The 19472-nt window shown below is 41.7% G+C and overlaps 1 protein-coding gene across 1 annotated transcript in view; it reads right to left on the minus strand.

The window, feature by feature from the left end:
• Positions 1–16982, minus strand: part of SLC41A2 (solute carrier family 41 member 2) — a 58836-nt gene extending 41854 nt beyond the window's left edge. Inside the window, exons 1-3 of the mRNA XM_033008029.2 lie at positions 16750–16982; positions 8191–8934; positions 5350–5457 (exon numbers count right to left, since the gene is read on the minus strand). Of these exons, the coding sequence (XP_032863920.1) occupies positions 5350–5457; positions 8191–8745 (663 nt within the window). The 5' untranslated portion in view covers positions 8746–8934; positions 16750–16982. The remainder of the gene's footprint in view (positions 1–5349; positions 5458–8190; positions 8935–16749) is intronic.
• Between the last annotated feature and the right edge of the window lie 2490 nt (positions 16983–19472).

Consider the following 19472-nt stretch of genomic DNA (forward strand, 5'->3'; position numbering starts at 1 on the left):
TCAAGTTTTTTATGATACTGTGGAATAGATGGACCTAAACAAAATGTTTGTAAAGTCACATTGCTCATGCCTAACCCTGGTAACACACAGTCAAAACAAGAGTCTGCATAAAGTTAAAGGGATGACTGAATGAGTGGTGTTTTTGTGAGTTTTTTGGGTGGTTGTTTTTTTTTTTTTTTTACTTCCTCTTTAAAAACAAAAAAAAAGAATAGGAAGAAAAGGCAACAGTGTGAACTGAGATAATGAGAGTGACCCAAATTACAGAACAAAGCTGAAGAATACAAAACACACAGTATAAATGCTGAGCTTGAATGGGCGGGTGACCTAAGTACACCTCACAGAGTAATGCTAGCACATCAGTGGGTGGAGGGAGAAGGGCTTGCAAGAACACTAATACCAAAAGAGAAGTACAAACTATGCCCTGAGGTAGATTAAAAACACAATCTTCAGATGGATTTAATTAAATGGCTGATTCTAAAGTGGATGTGAAATTGTGAGTGACCACTAAGAAGCAGCTAAAGTAGTAATTGGGGTAACAAGATGAATGAAGGTGATCAGATGACGCTTGAAACTTGCTGTATTATGGATAACAGAAACTTGCTAACATGACATTACTTTTTGGCTGACTACATAATTACAATGAAGTAAAGGTAATTAGATTACAGACCCAAGAGCATAGACATGTCTACAAATTCAGATGCAATTATAAGCTAACTGAGCAAGAAGGGTATGAATTAGCTCCAGTGATGAACTCATGATAGAAATTTCCTCCTCAAAAGGAAAAACTATTCACAGGGGCAGTCATGCATTTACTGTAAAAACAGTATGTGGTGGGGAGCCAGCTAGTGCAAATTTAGGCCAGAGAAGGGAACATTAGTCATACAACTGCCCCCAATACGTGTTTAGCTATGCTCTGAATTAATATACTCCTGTTTTCACCCAGGATGAGAATGACAGGACCAAAGATGGGATGGCTAGAGAGAATAGGACTCAATGAAATCAGTGTGAAGAATGCAAAGGTCAGAATAACCTCTTTCATAGAGGTCTGAGAGAACTGGCACATAAATTGAAGGTCTAGTAGTAAGTCTTTTCATTAAACTCTTGTCCTGGGTTTGAGTGAGTGGTGGGTTTTTTGGTGGCAGGGGAGGGGGCTATAGGGGTGGCCCCCTGTGAGAAGCTTCTCGAAGCTCCCCCAGCTCCAAGTCAGCTCCACCTCTGCTCCAAAACTGAGCCCATCAGCTGCGCCTCTGCGATAACGTGTTTAAGAAGGGACGCGGTGAGGAGCAGTGGGACTGGTGAGGAGGAGTTGCGGCAGCTGCGTGAACACCAAGGTCAGTGGAGGAACGGAGGAAGAAAGGAGGGGGGAGGTGTGCCGGAGCAGAGACCCCCCTGTATCCTGTGGTGAGACGGCAGGGCGGCCCCCCCTGCCACCCATGGAGATCTACGGTGGAGCAGACATTGATTTATGGGCTGTAAGGTGTTTCTCCTGGATGATCAAGGTGCTGTGCCCAAAGAAGGCCGGGGTCTTGTGGGAAAAGGCAGCCCCGTTGTTGTAGTTCAGCGCTGGGAGGATTGCAGCATGCGGGGGAGTCCCACGCCGGAGCAGCTCAGGAAGGGCTGCAGCCGTGGGAGGGAATCCAGTCGGAGGGGGTTGGTGACTCACGATGGAGCAGGAGGAATAAGTTCCAGAAGCTCCCTGAACAGAAGATGGCAGAAGCAGCAGCACTGACTGCACCCCCCATTCCCTGCCCCTGCGCCCCTGGGGGAGGAGGTAGCGATATCGGGAGCAGAGCTGAGCCCGGGTAGAAGGGAGGGGTGGGGGGAAGGTGTGCTCAAATGTGGCAGTGTTTCTCACTGTCCTACTCTGTTACGTGTTCTTAGCGTCTGTAATAAATGTATGTTCTTTTTTCCTTCCCCTAATGAGTCTGCCTTTTGCCCATGACCATAATGGGTGATCTGTCCCTCCCAGTCCTATCTCGAATCCCAAGCCTGGCTCATTTGTCCCTTCCCATCACTGGGAGGGAAGGGAGGAGTGAGCGGCTCTGTGGTGCTCCGTTGCCCTCTGAGCTCAAACCACAACAACTCTCCAGTAAGCAATGATACAATATGACACAGCACCTGTTTCTAAAACCTGGGGGTAGCAGAGTGATCAAGGTAACTGTCCCACAGTTCAAATTCCCATCTGGCAACTAAGCCCAAGCTGTCACCTGTAAGAAGTTATATGTAACATGCATCAGGTTTCCACAGTTTTTTAGTTTGGGTTCTTTTGTTGTTGTTGGTTTTTAACTAGTGATTAGAAACATTACAGAGTTCTTGCTTGTTTGCCCTTGCAGTAGCACTAGGGGGGATGTGGCTGGCTATCCACTAGCTTGCAGATCTCTGCACATTGCAACTGGTGTTGAAAGTGAAAAAAGACACGAAACAAAGTTGGAACATTCTTTGCAAGATAAAAGCCTTTTTTTTTGTTTGTTTTTTGACATATAAAACCTAAATATAATCATTAGCATTACCTTGATAATGAATTATCTATCGTGTTCTTATTTTATACAGTATTGTTCTATTAAACCTCCACTGTGTTGTGCACATGCACATATGCACACACTCTATAACATCTACTGATGAGCTCTTCACCAGCTAGAATAAATCAGAGCCACCACTGACAAAAGAGAACCTTCATCGAGCCATGACAAGCCTCTACCTCTTCCCTGTGAAGGATGTCCAGTGAACTTACAATATGACTAAGGAAGTCCCAGAAAGTACTTCAATCACCTGTGTAACTTAGTCTAGAGTCTGTCATGATTCTTGAGGAAAATGGGTCATATAAGGAAATCAGAGGCATTAGAAAACAAACAAGTAACAAAAAAACCACCCACATGTCTGTTGACACAAAGGTGGGAAGTAGCTTGGTGTCAGTGGTGTTACGGCTGTGACTTTGGGCAATGCCAAAGCAACTGGAACTCCCACATGCCACATAGCACTGCTTGAAGATTGTACACTTCACTGACCTCTTCTTGGCCAGTTAATTAACCTTCACAGTAGAAGTATGTGAACAGAGTTGGCGAACCTGATTTGGCCAAGACAGACATATGACAACTTCTCATACTGGGCTGAGAGGAAGCCTTCATGGCATGGTTGAATGAAAACCTCTGAAGCATCAGCTGATTTATGTCTTGGTGAAACTCAATGGCATTGGTAACTGGCACTGGTAACACTCCTCAGACTAAGCCCTCTCAGAATGGACCATTTGAGTTTGGGACTTGGTAGGAGTTTGGCCTTCAAATGGTCAAACTGGGCCTAAAAATATCACATTCAAGACATCTACAGATAGTGTTATCTATCACACAGTTAATGGGATACTCTTAAGAATGCCATTTTGGGCTGAGGGCAAGTGGCTTGAGCCTCATGATGACAACTTCAGTTAACCACGGAACATGCAACCAGTGCTGTGTAAACTCCAGTATCCTTTTTCGGTGTGTGTGAGAGGGGGATCAGCTCCTTGACTTTTGGTAACAATTGATGGATAATATGAACTGAGGTCAGAATTCCCAGTGCAGAAAAAGAGTCCACATGACCCTTTTTCCAAATGTCCCCTGAGAGCTGTGAGGTTCACAAGTGAGATGGCAATGGCGAGGATGGGGATTCAGCCATTGATTGGCCCAGAGATGAGATTCTGGAGTCGTGATCTGGCAAAGGTCATAAGGTCAACTGAGACAAAGATCCCATTAAATGAAGCAGAAGTAGTGGAGCTGATTCTGATCCTCTGCTTTTTAAGCCTTCGTTAAGGCACTGGTAGATCTTGGATTTGGTGTATTTTTCACTATGCAATACAAGCATTTTCAATCCTCAGGCCATGAACTGTACCAGTCAGGAACAAATTAAGTAACAGATCAACATTACAAAAAAAAGTAAAAGACAAAAGTGTTCATGCCTGATAGAAGAGCAGTAAGGTTTAAACACAAAATAGTGTCAAGAAACGGTAGGAATACTCAGAAAACAGCATTAAAATCAAACAGGAAACAATACTGACTAGCTAAGGCTGACATTGATAAAGATACAACAGAATATGTCAATTCTTATGTGGCAAAAGTAATCAATTTCTATAATGGACATGACACAAACAAATCTTCATAGGACTGCTAAGGCTATGTCCATCACAGTGTGCATTTGGGCAATAACTCAGTATAATGTGGCAATGAAATTTATTAATGACATAAAACTGGGAGACCTTGTCAATACAAAGCAATGTAATATCATACAACAACTGAATGACCTTGAGGATTACAGCAATGAAAACAGATTAAATTCAACAGGAGAAATGCAAGGTCATGCACTTAGGGACTAATAATATTTCTGCCAGAAAATGGGAGTGACAGATGGAAATAACAGAAAAGGAGAAATACTAGGACACAGCCATTGGTCACAAAGTGACTGCGAGGTCTAAATCTGACACTGTTAGGAAAATAAGTTCATATAAACCTAGAAAGTTTCAAAAGCAATTTTCAAGAGAAATAGGAAAATGCTACTCTATGAAGCCATAGTAAGGTCTCCTCTGGAGTTATATGCACCTTTGGCCAAACATTTTCTAGAAAGATTCATTCAAACAGGAACAGGCAGAAATGCACAGCTTAGGTACCAGAAATAGTTTTGCCATGTTATTGGAACATTCTGTTCATTCTAGTTACTCACGCACACACAAAGGATACATGATAAGGTAACATGGCTTGCTTAGGCTAGAAAAATGAAGGGATGGGACATCCCCTGAAATGTAGAAAAGAACTATGATAAACATGTAAGAAAGAAGATGCATAAAAAACCTAGTTACACTAGGTTACAGTGCTGACATACATGAAAAATAAGCAGATCCCCAAGAAAAACACCACAGCAAAAATAGGAATAAGATTATTTAGCCAGAAAGTTACACAAGAGTTTCTTACAGTTTAATCAACAAAGGTCTGGAATAGCAATGTTAGCAATACTTTATTTTGGTGCCACACATGTGGTCTTTAGAAAAATGTGTTCAAAACGTACACATTTTGCTAGCCTCTTCAAACCCCCTCACGGCCAAAGAGAGCTGTCAACCTTACAGAACACACATGTAGATCTCAAAAATCGACTTTATCTGTTTTGAACAATGACTCAGAAGAGAAAAAAGAAGTAAAATTTTGATGTGTGGAGATTAGAAGAGGGTCATCTTTTTAACTCTGCCAATTTAGTAGCAGATTTAAAGAGACCCTGTAACATCCAGATTAAGCCATAAACATAAACCACTTGTAAATACTTCAAAAGGAAAACAAATCTTTGGAACACAACGTATATCTGAAGAGCAAAGGGGAAGAGAAAGTCACTTACAGCAGTTGACAGCCGGGATGCCAAGGTCATTTCCAAATTTCCTTTGAGACCAAGAAGTGCAGGAACCAAGATAAAAACTTCAGTAACATTCTTGAACACATCCCAGTGCTATATAAAGGATACAGTGGGAAACATTCAATTGCCAAAATTCTCCTTAGACCATCCACAAAGTACTCAAAAAGTTCTGGTAACATAACTTAATCCTCAAAGAAAAAAAAAGCCAAAAACCCCCAACTTTTTCTATTAGACCTCAAAGTCTAAAGCCAGAACTGTTATCTATCTAGACAAAATAGATTTACGACAGCATATAGATACTTCAAAGATGAGAATACCAGAAGTAAGAGATACAAAACTTGGCTTTAAAACAAACCTAGTTAAAAAAAAAAGATGCAATTAATTTGAAGTCTTTTTTTTCATGACTTTAAAATAGTACCTGGTACTATGACCACTCTTGAATTCTGTTCTTAATTTACAATAATACTTTTATCATTTCCCTTCAAGCTGCATAGAAAAACAAGCTCATGTAAAATCAGCAAGGAATTAGTTGTCAAATGAACAGAGCCTGTAAGTCAAAAAAAGCTTATCTTTATTCTTTTACTTCTAAGTGTGAAATTTAGAAGAGTACACTTTTCCAAAACCCAGATTTTATAAAGCAAACAAATTCTCCTGTATTTTTTTTGTGCACTGAGTTCTCAGCACTGAAATGCTGTGCTACTTTGTATGTCTGTCAATCCATGTATTTAATCTGTAATCGTTTACCAAATTTAACTAGACTAACAAAACTGTGAATTGTCTTTGTATTCAGGTATTTGCAATAATATTTAAAATATTATTATTATTATTACTACAATAAAAGGACTGAATTCTCAAATTTAAACAAGATTTGAGAATTACCTATATGTTAAGTTACATATGTATTTATTACTGGGAAAGAATAGCTATGAAATGGTTTGTAAAAAACAAGCTTAGAATGCTTTGTTGTCTTCAAATTTTCATTTTCAAAACATGCTCCGTCCCATTGCAAAACCCTGGTTTACTGACATCACAGTTTAATGCTTAGTTTAAGGTGAAAAAAGGTGGTACTGACACTATTTATTTTTGTCATTTTGTCACATCTCTCATTCATGGTGAGTTGGACTGGGAAACCAATAAAGATTAAAAGTAATATAGAAGGAAAAATCAGGATATGTCTCAGTCCAGCTCAAAAACCAGAAGCTATACAAACACATTCCCTTAAGGGAAGGAGGGCAAGGTGAAACATTTGGTTGGAAGCCAATAGTGGCAGTAGGCACAACTGTCTCTTTTGGCTGATAATTATGCTGTATCATACAGTAAATCATATATTAACAGAGTATAAACAAAGTACCTGTACAAAGAGTAGGTTGGTAAGATGTAAATAAAAAAGGCACGAGGTTGGTGTAAAACACTGCAAGGAAGCAGTAAAGTTTGCATGTCAATTTTTATTTTCGTTTTTCTTGATGTATAGAAGTGTCTTTTCTTTGCAATTGATTAAAGTGTAAGCTTCCTTTACTCTCTCAAGATTTTGAGTGACAAAGATATTCACCTCTTACTCCTCTTTAAATTAACTTTGTGAACTCCTGAAGTGTAGCTAAAGAAAACCCTAAAGCTGAATGAAACAAAACAAAATAAATAAATAAATAAAAAGATTGATTTCTCTATTGTCTTTCAGTTTGAATATTGTGGTTATTTCACATTTTTTAATATTTTTTTTTGGTGAATTTACTCATATAGGAAGAGAGAATCCATGAGGTTTATATTTATAAGAAACTTCCATTTTTTAAAAAACAAAATAGGTAGGAAATAAAAGTAAATATAGCCTTCAAAATGCAAAGAGAATGCAAGAAAATAAGCTAGTCCAATAAACCTTTCTTAACAGTTACTGTCTCCAGAATTTTCTTCAAATATCACTACACAAAGAATTATTTCATAGGCAACTGTTACTTTTAACTCCACTGAAATGTTGCTGACATCTATGACTGTGTTAAGCTAGAAACTCGACATAAAAATGTTCCATATCAGTAGGGTCTTGGTGATATAATACTCCAAAACAGGTTTTAAAAATATTATTAAACTTCAGCCTTAAAAATGAGAGAAAGTTCTGGTTTATCTTAGCCTTGAGTAACTATCATCAGCTAAATCTGCTACCACAAACCAAGATAATCTGGCTCCTCTGTACCTACTACTACAATTATATTTCAAGGTGGACATGACTTTGCAGCCCTGTTCACGCTTGTGTTTGTAATTCCAAGTGTTTGGTATACTTAATGGTATATAAAAAAAGTCACTTACATACATCTGAATATTCAAAAAAGCTCTAAATCACTTCATGTGAACTTCATATAACGAATGAATGTAATGCACATTTTCATATACTGTATGCCCTACCATGGACCAAATCTACACAGTATTCCAGAAACTGCATAGACTTCAAGCACACACGGAGATAACGCAGTACATTCTTCTAATATTTTTAAACTCCTATTTATTGCAGCATGACAGTTAATTACATCTCCCATTTTACTACTACCAACAGAATTTTGAACCTTTACTGTATTTCTATCCTTAGTTAAAGCAGAAGATAACAGTTCTATTCACCAGCTCACTGTGGTTAAGCGACACCACTTACTAAGACTTGAATGACTCCAAATTAAACACTGGAATTGTTTAAGATGAGTTTTGGGGAAAAGCAGTTGATAGTAGCAGAATCATACAAAGACCTAATTACTCAATATTGTGAACATCTACCATATCACACATTAGAATAATAAACCTTACAGACTACCTGTTAAAAAAAAAACATCTTCCAAACCAAATACCAACCTGTACAATATCCAAAACCATGCCAGCAGAAACAGTTCCAAATCCTGCTAGCAAAAAAGGTACAAGTATCTGTAATGCCATAATACTACTAGATTCTTTGGGTTGTTTTCTATTTCCTTCCACAATGATATCTTCATTACCGTCACTAGATAGGTTGTCTTCCTGCAACATGGCATCTGTTTCTGAAGTGTCCATTCCATCACAGTAATTATAACTGGTAAAATCATCATATTTAGGGCTACAGCTAGATGGGCTGTGTCCACTACTACCATGAAAACTCGGTTCTGAGAAGTGATGGTACTCTGTGTGTTGTTCAGACCTAACATTAAAATTGTGTCCTGCTGGTTGTAAGCCATCTTGCCAGACACCATTCACTTTTTTGTGTCTTTCATCCTGATTTATTTGGTAAACAACAGGAACCATACTCAAAAGCAGCCTTAAAAATTTATCGGATTGAATTGTGTTAAGATTTATGGTCCAGTTCACAAAACTTTCTCTGTCACTAACTTTGCTATTTGTTTTGGTGATGGTAGATCTGCCTTTACAGTTAGTCATAGTGCTACAGAAGTACAGGTTGAAAAGCACTTTGTTCTTCAGATGTCCACGAAGAAATCTTGTAGATGACTCATAAAGTGCCACACTTGATGATTTTAAAACAGATAAACCAAAATGATCCTTTTTTGCAAGCAAAAATGTTTTTTCGTTGATCTCAGATCTTCAATGATTCCATAAGCAAGACTGGATCTGCAAAAAAATAAAAAGTATATATTCAAATTTTAAAAACTCTCGGAAGACACAAGATACTGGTTTAAATTCTCAGATCACCCAGCATCTTTCCAAAACAAGTATTTGTAGAAATGCCAACCTCCTCCAACATTTAACTGCCTAAGCTGAAAGAATTTAGAAGGTAAAAAGGGAAAGTTGGTGGGTGAGGAAGTTTCACCAACCTGTGTACTTTCCAGTGAAAGAAAGAGACAGCAGTGTGGACCATAAGTGAACTGGTGAGAGCCTAGACCATGCCTTCTGGAATTCCAGGAAGTCAAAGTCTTGAGGCAGATACTGTGTGTAGCCCTAGACTTCCAGTGGCCTTGAAAGCAGTAGGTCCCCAGAGAAAAATATTTCTGCAAGGTACAAGGATATGGACAAATGGAACCCACATGATGCACTGTGGGGCCACTGTTGTTCCTTCCACTCTATGCTAATGGCAAGGAGCCTGGAAAAAATAAGGAAAAAAACCCCCCAACTTTCAAAAATCTATTAGAGGTGGTAAACCCAAAGCAATATTCTGGGTGGCAAAGGCCTTAAGTGTCGACAGTCCCTGCCCTCCATCCTGATAAAAAGATGACAAACCGATGTTGATATGTACAATTCAAAAGCATGCTAACTGAAAATCCTCACTGTTTTTTCTCAGAAGGAAACATGCAAATTATGTTAAATATAAAGAGCTACTATATACATAATAAAACTGGACATTTTTTCATAAAATACTACAATATCAAGGAAAGAAGACTAATTAAATTCAGACCAATTATTGTAAAATAGTCTAAATTAGTCTAACATAAATATGGCATATTACAATTTAATTAAAACTAGAAAAAAGGCGAGGAGTTTGGATAAATAAAGGTATTTAAAATGTTATTTTAATTTAATTTTTCATGAGGTGTAAGATTGCAGATATTTCCGGAAAGATATGTTATTCTGATGTCTAGTAACCACTAAAATATAATCATTTGATCAATATTAACACTAGATATGGCCAGCATGTTTTACTTTCTGCAAATCATGCAAATGCAATCTTTTACGTTCAATGTGATTTAATGTGCATTTGTTTCTATTTTAAAATATCCACCATGGTAGAAAATTAAACAACGATATATTTGCAGTCTCGAGCCATTTGACATTTCCTCCATCAGAAGATACTTTACTTTCCTCTTCTTCAATTTTCATGTTATGATAATAGCTATGGTGATTTATTAAAAGAACCGTCTTAATTTGACTTGAAGTTTTGTTGACTTTGGTATTTATTACTAGACTCCATGAATACAAGCAGATGATTGGCATAAACAAAGAAACAAAGGTCAGGCAGGCTACACCAGTATGAGGTGGGATAATACAATTCCACAAGCTCGAGACACTGTATCTATGCAAACCTGTGAAAATATAATTTTACAGACTGCAGGAAATAAAAATAGTTTAGGGTTGGAGGATTTTTAATCTATGTTTCCTAAGAAAATCAGGCTCTTAAGATGATATCATTTATGTTATGATCCCTATAATTTCCCTCCCTCCATTTCAATGTTTTTAAGCCATCCAGTATTTCTGTCAATGTTTTTAAGTCATCCAGTATTTCTGGAGCAATTTCAGACATATTTGACAGAGACTGGAGATGACAAAGCTTTTAGTAACTAACAACCTCATAAGAGATCCATCCCAGTTTGTACCCTTGTTGTAGGGCATCTTCAAACATTAATTAGGATAATTCACTCATATGGCCACAGCAGGTCAACTTCAAAAGACCTGTTGCTCACAGAATTACTTGTTTGGGGATTTTGAGTGAAGAGATGACTCAGACACGACATGAAGATTTTCCCTCTACCAATTTCTTTATCCAGGGGAGCTCTGACCAAGAAATTAATATTTAAAAAATTACAGTGAAGTTTATCACTCAATTTAGAAAGAAGTCGAGTTCTGTAAGAAAAAGGAATCTTTTTTCTTCAAGACCAATAGAGGAATTTAAGTAACCAAGATTCCCGCAATGTCTTTTGCTGCTCTAGCAGATTCTGCCACGTTGAACCTTTTAGTATAAGTGTATAAAAACTCCTAGGCCTCAATTCTGGTTTCCACACACTTTAATCAGGAATAACAAAACAACTTTTGCTGCTATCCCAGAGGAGCTGTAACCACAGGCCAAAATGGTGCTCTGTTAAGTGCTACAGAAAGACAGAACAAGAAGAGGCGATTTTGTTTCTTCCTGGCCCAAAGGTGGAATTATCTATGGACAAGAAAAGAAATGGTGCATAAAAAAAAGACAATAAGATGCAGATGTATCATTAAACTATCAACTTCTATGACAACAGCAAAGCACTTTGTAGAAGGATTGAGAGGAATAAAGGAGAAGTTCATGTAAGTTGAGGAAAAGTAAAATTTCAGGAAGGGTATAGCCTAGGGTGCTGAAGGTTGCCAACTGATTCATGACGATGGGAAGTGGCACGCTACTTAGGAAGCTTGCAGAGGGGAAAGCTTTGGATCCCTTTAGGCAGCTGAGTTTCAGCTGGTCACAAGAAACAACTACGTCAGAGAAAATTCGTGATAGAATTCAAGAATGAGATGTAGAATTAAGATGCAAATGTGTCCATGATGAAAGACGTGCTGAGACCCACAGCAACCCCACTGGGGTTCTTGGGGGGTGGTGGTATTTTTTCTGAGGAGAGGGGAGGAGTAACAAATGAAGGATTTTATTTCACTCGCAGGGAAATAAATTAAGAAAATTTCCGAATAGCTTTAACAAGGCAGAGTCTGGCTCTCGTTGTGGTTTCTCCAATACATCCTCCAGTCACATCACCAGACTGCTACACCAGTGACTCGCAGAAATTATTCACTGGTCTGGAACTCTAGCCAAAAATATTTGGGTTAATTATCCATATCTTTCTAAGATATGGCTTTTTTTTCTACTTTTAAGTTTTTACTATCTTTTTTTTTTTTTTTGTAAAGAAACAAGTCTTGTGGGAAGATTGTGGTTTCATTTAATATGAGAAAGTGTTAACAACTAGAAAAATTATTTGGTCAACTAACAAGTTACAAAGGGAGGAAGAGGCTGGCTGGCATGGAGAGTTAAGAGTTGAAATAGTACAAAGCAGTTTAGATAACAGTCATTTATGTTTTTCCTACCAAAAAGATCTGAGTAGCAAAAACGAGAGCTAATGATAAATGCTGAAAAATGAGAATTTAAGAAGATAAACTGAAAAATATACTATACAGTGAAGAGTAATTACTTCCTCAGAGCACAGAGAGAGGAGATTAACTATGAAGCCTTCTGAATGTAACTATTCATTTCTGAAAAACCTGTTCCAACACAGATAATTTTCCAAATGTCATATGATGCAATAATTTTATCCTGAGTTACAGGATGCTAATACTGCTGTACTTTTAGGAGGGGATTTTGTACCTACAAAATGCAGCAAACCATCTAAGGAACAGTATGATCTCAGGGACAAAAATGTCCTAAGAAACTTTACTTTTGACAAGAACAATGCCAATTCTATTGTGTTGTCTGTAAAAGATATGTCCAGCTAAAGAAGCAACCTCTACTGGAGTAACTCATATGAAGGAAAGGAGGTAAAAATCTCAACAATCCCACCCCCAGTTTCTGTAGGACAAGGAGTTAAGTGGTTTCTTGACATATAATCGGGAGGTTACAGAGAAAGGTAAAGTACTAAAAAAAGCAAAAGAGAGAGACAAAGATCCTTTGAGAAGCCAGGAAGCAGCCTCGAATTTATCATACCTGATATATGAAATGAAAAGACACTTTGTCTTTGTCCCTACAACCAAAATAATGAGCTATGCCCAGACTATTAATGTAATAATTTCCACTTCTTTACTGTTTTCTAAGTATCTACTTTTAATAGTTTCTTCTTTTCCTTCATACATTTTATACCACATAACAATTACTGTGTATTATTCACCTCTCTCCCTCAATCCTGCAAACATACACAAACATACACAAATGGGAAATACAGCCATACTCTGCTGTTTGCTGAACATGTGTTCCTGAAAAGTGAGACACTTAGCAATCCAACAGATAGCAAACCAGTTTTACCCATAAGAATTATTACAATTAATGCATACAGCAATTTAAAAAATACACACGGAGACAGCATATACAGTGTGGAAAATGGACAGGCAGAAGCAGATGCTGTGGAAAACAGACAGGACCGTGATCTGGAAGAGATGCTGATTTTTGATAGCTGCCTTAGAAAAATCTCAGATACTTCAGCTATGAAACTGAACACCTGATCTTTATTGCATTTTTCCATCCTTCACCTTTGATTGGCTTCATTGGTCTCAATTCAGTTGAGAAAGATGAAGATGACAAAGAAGATGTAACTGTTCAGGAAGAGGCAGCAAAACCACTCTTTGTTATTACCCAGATGAATTGCCAACATTGCTTCACATCCACGATTCTCAAGATTCACATCCATGATTCTCAAGATCATGGGAAAGAGATGCTTCTTCTGTACTTTCCCAGGGTTTAAAAAACATCTAGTACTAGCAGGATTAAGGGACAGGATTCTACAGCTAAATTTGATCATATAGTGATTAGACTGCTGATAAGTTATTTAAAGCATGAAAACAATTAGTAATTAAATCACCATGCTGTTTTAAGAACCTTCAAAGCAAGGGGAAGGGGGGAGAATCATCAAGTATGAAACTTTTATAGAGTCAACATTATGACAGGCTAAAACAAGTATTTATCAAAGTCTAGGTCTAGGAAAATTAATTTTCTGATTTCTTTCAGTTTGGCTAACAAAACCAAAAGATAACACCTATCTAAATAATACTGAGGGCTTTCACAGGATCCAAAGTTAATCACACCACAGTCAAACCCCATTTTCCCTGAAAGCTGAAAACATTTTTTACAGGTAATCTTTTAAAGCAGTAATACTCTCTACGTTGCACTTCTAGGCAGTCCACAATAAAATACAATAGCTTAAACACGCCTGTGTGAGAAACACCTCTCAGTACAAGAACAAACCTTGGAAAGGAATTCCAGGAAAGTAATACGAAACATTAACGAAATACTGAGATTTAATATTTTGCCATAATAAGCAAATATGAAGCTGGATTCTTTTCTGGCTTCAAAGTCTCTTTTCCGGTCTTCAGCGATGAAGCCAGACTCTCTTCAATGAAAGGATGAGAGGTAGTGGGCACAAACTGGAACATGGGAAATTCCATTTAAACATAAGAAAAAGCTTTTTATTTTTTTTACCATGAGGCTAGTTGAACACTGGTCCAAACAGGTTATGGAGACTCCATCCTTGGTGATATTTGAAACCCAACTAGACATGGCCCTAAGCAACCTGCTCTACTTGACCCTACACTGAGTAGACGTGGCTGAATAGAAAATTTCCTGAGATCCCTTTCGATCTCAACAATTCTGAGATTCTGTAAAGTTTGAAATGTGAGGTATTAGGGGCCTTCTTCAAGTTCAGAATAAGATTTACACAGGTGAGACAGGGATCTGCAATGCCTCTTCTCCACTATTGTGTCCTGTATACATACGAGTTCCCAGTATCACACTGACATCATTATTACAGCTCTGGCTAATAATTTACATTGCGGTGGTGGACATACCAGTGGAAAGTGAAAGCTGTACCGTAACACCTCAGCATTACAGAAAGTAAACAGACTGTATTATCACTAACCATTTTGTTGAAACTGGAACTCAAGGTGGTATGCTGGGCTAAGATTATTTATACCAGACACTTAATGTTGAGCATTAAAAACTGGAAAACATGCTGAAAATTAACAAATGTTACATGCAAGGCAGATATATGGGCATTACATACCATTTCTTAAATATTATGAAGTAATCTGATTAATGTGGTGTTTATTGTATGGCACTTGTAGGTTAAAGCAACACCAAAAGAAATAAAAGAAAAATAACGAGAGGAAAAAGCAGGTTACAGAACCTCCAGATGCCTTCTTGAATATAAGACACTGCCAGAGCTGCCAGCCTCGGGCTGAGTTTCCAGACAAGTTTGAGACTGCTGCATTCCACTTCCTAGCATGGCAGCCTTTGATTTTGGCCCCCAGGAAGAGAAAAGCGGCCGTGGGGAAAAGATTCAGTTTGCCTCTGCACTTTTAAGGCATCTCAATTAGAAGAGACCAAAGCCAGAAATGAGATAGCAAGGCTATGAAATGTGGTCTGGTTGTAAAATCACTCAAATGATCAAAATGATTCAAAAAAAATCACCAACTGGAAAAATACCAGGCCAATCACATCCAGCCCATCAAAAGCAGGTGGGGAAGTCTGAAATACAAGAGATAACGCAGTCCTCGAGATTAAGTAACCAATAGGTACTTACTGGGATGAGTCCTAACTGTACTATTTGGGATCCTGATTACAGGTTTCTACTGTCATCACCAAGGATGGATGAATTGCTTATTAACTCAGGCACTAGGATACAGAGTTCACATTGTTTTTTGTGGATAATATCCTGAGGTATTTGAAGAGAAAATGATACACTCTTAGTCTTCTTTCTGAAGTGTCTACCAGTCATACTGTAGCATTCATGGTTCCAGTTTCACAATCTCTTTAAGGCAGTATATGCAGGGAATGCTGCCGAAACAGGTCCTCCCACCTGCTCTCATCTTTTTATCAGAGTTACTGAACTGGTAGAGTGCGGATAACTTAGGACATCTACTAAAGCCTGCTAGAACTCTACCTAGAAAAGATACATGAGAAGACTTTTTCAGGAATTCATGTTTTGTTTCTGACACTAAAACTAAACAAACCTCTAATTTTATACGTTCTGTTTATCAGAGCCTGGCTAATGTAGTGTGGTCTATAATCTAGGATCGAATGAGAGCCAAGAAGACATACGACTGAATTTTGGACAGTGGGGGCGAAGGAAGAGAGGAAAATATTACAGTCACTGAAATTAAAGAAAGAGACGCAACTACAACTTGAACTTAATTGAGAATCAGTGGCAAAGTAGAAAGTAGAGTAAATTACAAAAAGCTCCTGTGTTGTGGCAGAAAAGTATGGAAAGAGCATAAATGTACCATCACAGGTTAATTACAATGCTTGGAAACAAAAAAAGGATGATCACTGGAGCCTGTGTGTGTGCCGTTGGGGTACAGGTTCCCATGCGGCGGCAGATTCTGGCGTGTTTTTATAGGTGCCAAGGTGGGAACAGAAATGCAGGCGCCTGCGGTTGTACAGCGCGCCAGGGCGTAAGGGGCACTGGAAAGGCCGGGCAGATCGTGTGCACGCACCGGGGATCCAGAGAAAAGGCTCGTCGTCCAGGCTACCTGGAGCGGGGTACAGTTACGCGAATGCGATGAGCCGCGCTGCGGGGCTTTAAGGAGCGCAGGGGGCGGCGGGGCGCGGGCGGCCTTGCGCCCCGCAGCACCGGCGGGTCGGCCGCCGCGCAGCCGAGCCTGCCCCGGCGCCGGGGGGCGGCTGTGGGGGGGCGCGGGGGGAGCTGCGAGGGCGGGCGGCCGCCGCAAGGGCCCGGGGGACGGGAGGGGGGAGGTGGGAGCCTTCCCGCACACGGGGGCACCCGGCCGGGGCCGGCACCGCGCGTGGGAGGGAGGACGTGCCCACAGCCCGTGGGCACTCGCCCGGCGTTTGGGGTGGGGCAGGAGCGTTGCTGTCGGGAAGTGGGGGGGGGGGGGGGGGGGGGCGGCAGCGCCTGCAGGGCGGCGCCCGGCAGCTCCGCCACGCGTGAGGAAACTTTCCCGCCCGCTGCCTCCCTCACCCCGGGGCGGCAGGTCCCCGGCCCCTTCGGCTCCCCCCCGCTCCCGCCGTCCCCTCGGGCCGCGCCTTCCCCTCACCTGGGCGAGGGCGCCGCCGGCAGCGGCCCGGGGTGCCGCTCCATCGCCGTGGCCGGGCGGGAGCAGCCCGGCGGCGGTGACAGCTCCGGAGCGAGGTGAGCGCCGGCGCCCACTGAGCAGGCGCGGAAGCGGCCGGAGGGCGGGCGGCCCCCGCGATGATGTGGCCCGTGATGCGCAGCACCCGCCGCCGCCGCCGCCGGCACCGGCCGCTCTGATCCAGCGGCGGGCGGGGAGGGGCCGAGCCGGGACCAACCATCGCCCCCCCCCCCCCCCCCCCCCCCGTCCTCCTCCCGCCGCCGCTGAGGGAGGGGAAGGGGACGGGGCGCGGCGGGAAGAAGGGCGGCCCCGCCATCGCTCACAGCCCGGCCCCCGCAGGCTGCCGCCCCGCCGCCGCCTGCCCTGAGGGGGGCCGCGGGCTTCCCCTTCCCGCTGCGCCTCCTCGGCTCCCGCGGGCTCCCGGGGGCGAAGCTGCGCCCCCGCCGCGCTCCCTCCCGGGGCGAACAAAAGGCGGGGGGAGCGGGGGGAGCGGGGGGAGCGGGGGGAGCGGGGCTCGCCGCAGCGGCGGGCGGGGGCGCTGCCTTCGCTGCCACCGGCAGCAGCTGTCTTGGGGATGTAGCGCAAGAGCCGCCGTTCCGTGCTGACTCCAGAACGTCAGCTGCCGGGACGGTTTTGTTCTTTCCTGCCGCCTGGCTAAAAATAGCTTCCTCAGGAATCCGATTTTTGAGGTATTTGGGTCAGTTGGAACGTTCTTGTTCTTGCCCAGCTCCTCCGTATCCCCTGCATGCAACACCAAGTGCTTACGTGTAAGTCTGCGAGTAACTCCCTTGACATCAGCTGCTCGTTTCAAACGCAGTCAGTCGAGGCCTTGCTGGGCCCTGCTAATCAATCCTCAAAGCTCTTGTTTTGAGACACACTGTATCAGTACATTAAAATAGTCGAGCCAGCTAAATTTATCGTTACTAGTATTACTCCTCAATTCTTGCTCGACACTTCAAAGTGATGAGGATGCCCTAAGTGGAAAGTGAAAGGTAAGGAAGAGGAAGAAAAGAGAACTGTGATTTAATGACGGATCACAGCAGCCAAGCCCTTTCTATAGGCGGAACAAAAGACAGGCGGGGCGAGTCACCAAGTGGCTGCCATGAGCTGCAGCTAGTTGCTCTGGGTGCGTGTGGAAAAGCAAAAACTTAAGCGCAGTATTTGCAGGACCGGGGCCAAAACAATCTGCACTGCAATAGAGAAAGACACAGCATCAGCCTGAACTCTCAGTTGATACTGCATTAAATGAATGAAGCAGCCCAAACCTCAGAGCTATTCTTTCAGTGGCGAGTGTTGTCTCAAGCCTGAATGTACTGGGAATTCGGGGTACGGATGCTGCTGTTCCCCTACCCTGACAGCAACCCTAAATATCCATTCCTCATGTGTGCTCACATTACAGAGTGTGGATACATAGTTGGGCCACCTTGCTAATCAGATAAAGATCGCATCAGCCTGTTGCCAACAGGTGAGACTATAAACCAGAGGTTTGGGAATGGCACCTGAGGGTGCTATTTCTGGCTTTTGTAATTGCTTGTCTGGTGATCTTGGGCAATCATTTCATTGCTCCCTATTGGAGGTTCCCTGACAGTATTCTGCCCCTCCCTCCACTGAAATCACATAATACCCATGGACGAAAAATGTTATTCAGGTTTCATGCTCTGTTATTTTGGGCGGTGTGCAATTGCAGAAAGACTCACTTTTTGTGGCCCCAGGCAAAAAACCTCAGTCCTCGAAATTTTTCAGTCACCAAAGCCAGCAATAAGTTTTTTGTGGGAAACCAGATTCCTGAATCACAGTTGGGTAGGAAGGTGCAAACCAGGCAGGCAGCGCCGTGGAATGTGCCTGGCGCTGTGGGCGGCCTGGAAACACGGCAGAGCTGGGCTTGGGTTTGGGTTTGGGTTTGGGCTTGGGTTTGGGCTTGGGTTTGGGTTTGGGTTTGGGTTTGGGCTTGGGTTTGGGTTTGGGTTTGGGCCAGCTTGGGCCAGTCTCTCTCTCTCAGGAAAACAGCAGTGCAGTCTCTTGCTTGAGGCCTTGCAAAAGGTTTGCTTCTTACTCCTTTGTACTTGTTAAGTCTAAGATACTGGGATCTGTGGGATTTTGGGGTGGTTTTCGGGTTGGTTGTTTGGTTTTTTTTTGTTTTTTTTTTTTCTCGTGTTCTTTGCAATGATGGCATATAAACACCTGGTTACTACTTTTTCTCATTTTGGCATGAACTTCCCATCTCATCTCTTACAAACCATTTAGTTCTCTCTTTACAGTTTTCACAGTAGATTATACACAAGGACAGAAACTGCAGAAGAAATACTGAATAGCTGGTTGACCAGTGTCAACTGAACTTGAAAGTTGTACGAGTTTCTTTTCCGAAAGATAATTAAAATTCCCTCAGGGTCTGCAATTTAGGCTTAGGTGCATTTGTCAACTTCTGACAATGAAAATGGGCAAGTTTTCATAGCAGAGCAGCTGCTGGCAGGCGTTCAAGTAATGGTAACTGCTTGCAGCTTAGTTCCGTACTCACATTTCTCTCCAGGTGATGGGACGGACTTTCACGCCAAATCGTTGCATAAAGATTTTATTTTATTTTTTCCTTTGTAACGTGAATTATTTTCATTTCTGCGCCGTTAGCCCCAGATTTACACGCATGTCAGCGCCTGTGTCTGTTCCGGGGCGCCTCTGCTCCTCCCGCCCTC

This window comes from Tyto alba, unplaced genomic scaffold (genome assembly GCF_018691265.1).
Source record: "Tyto alba isolate M040663 unplaced genomic scaffold, T.alba_DEE_v4.0 Super-Scaffold_2, whole genome shotgun sequence".
NCBI lineage: Eukaryota > Metazoa > Chordata > Aves > Strigiformes > Tytonidae > Tyto > Tyto alba.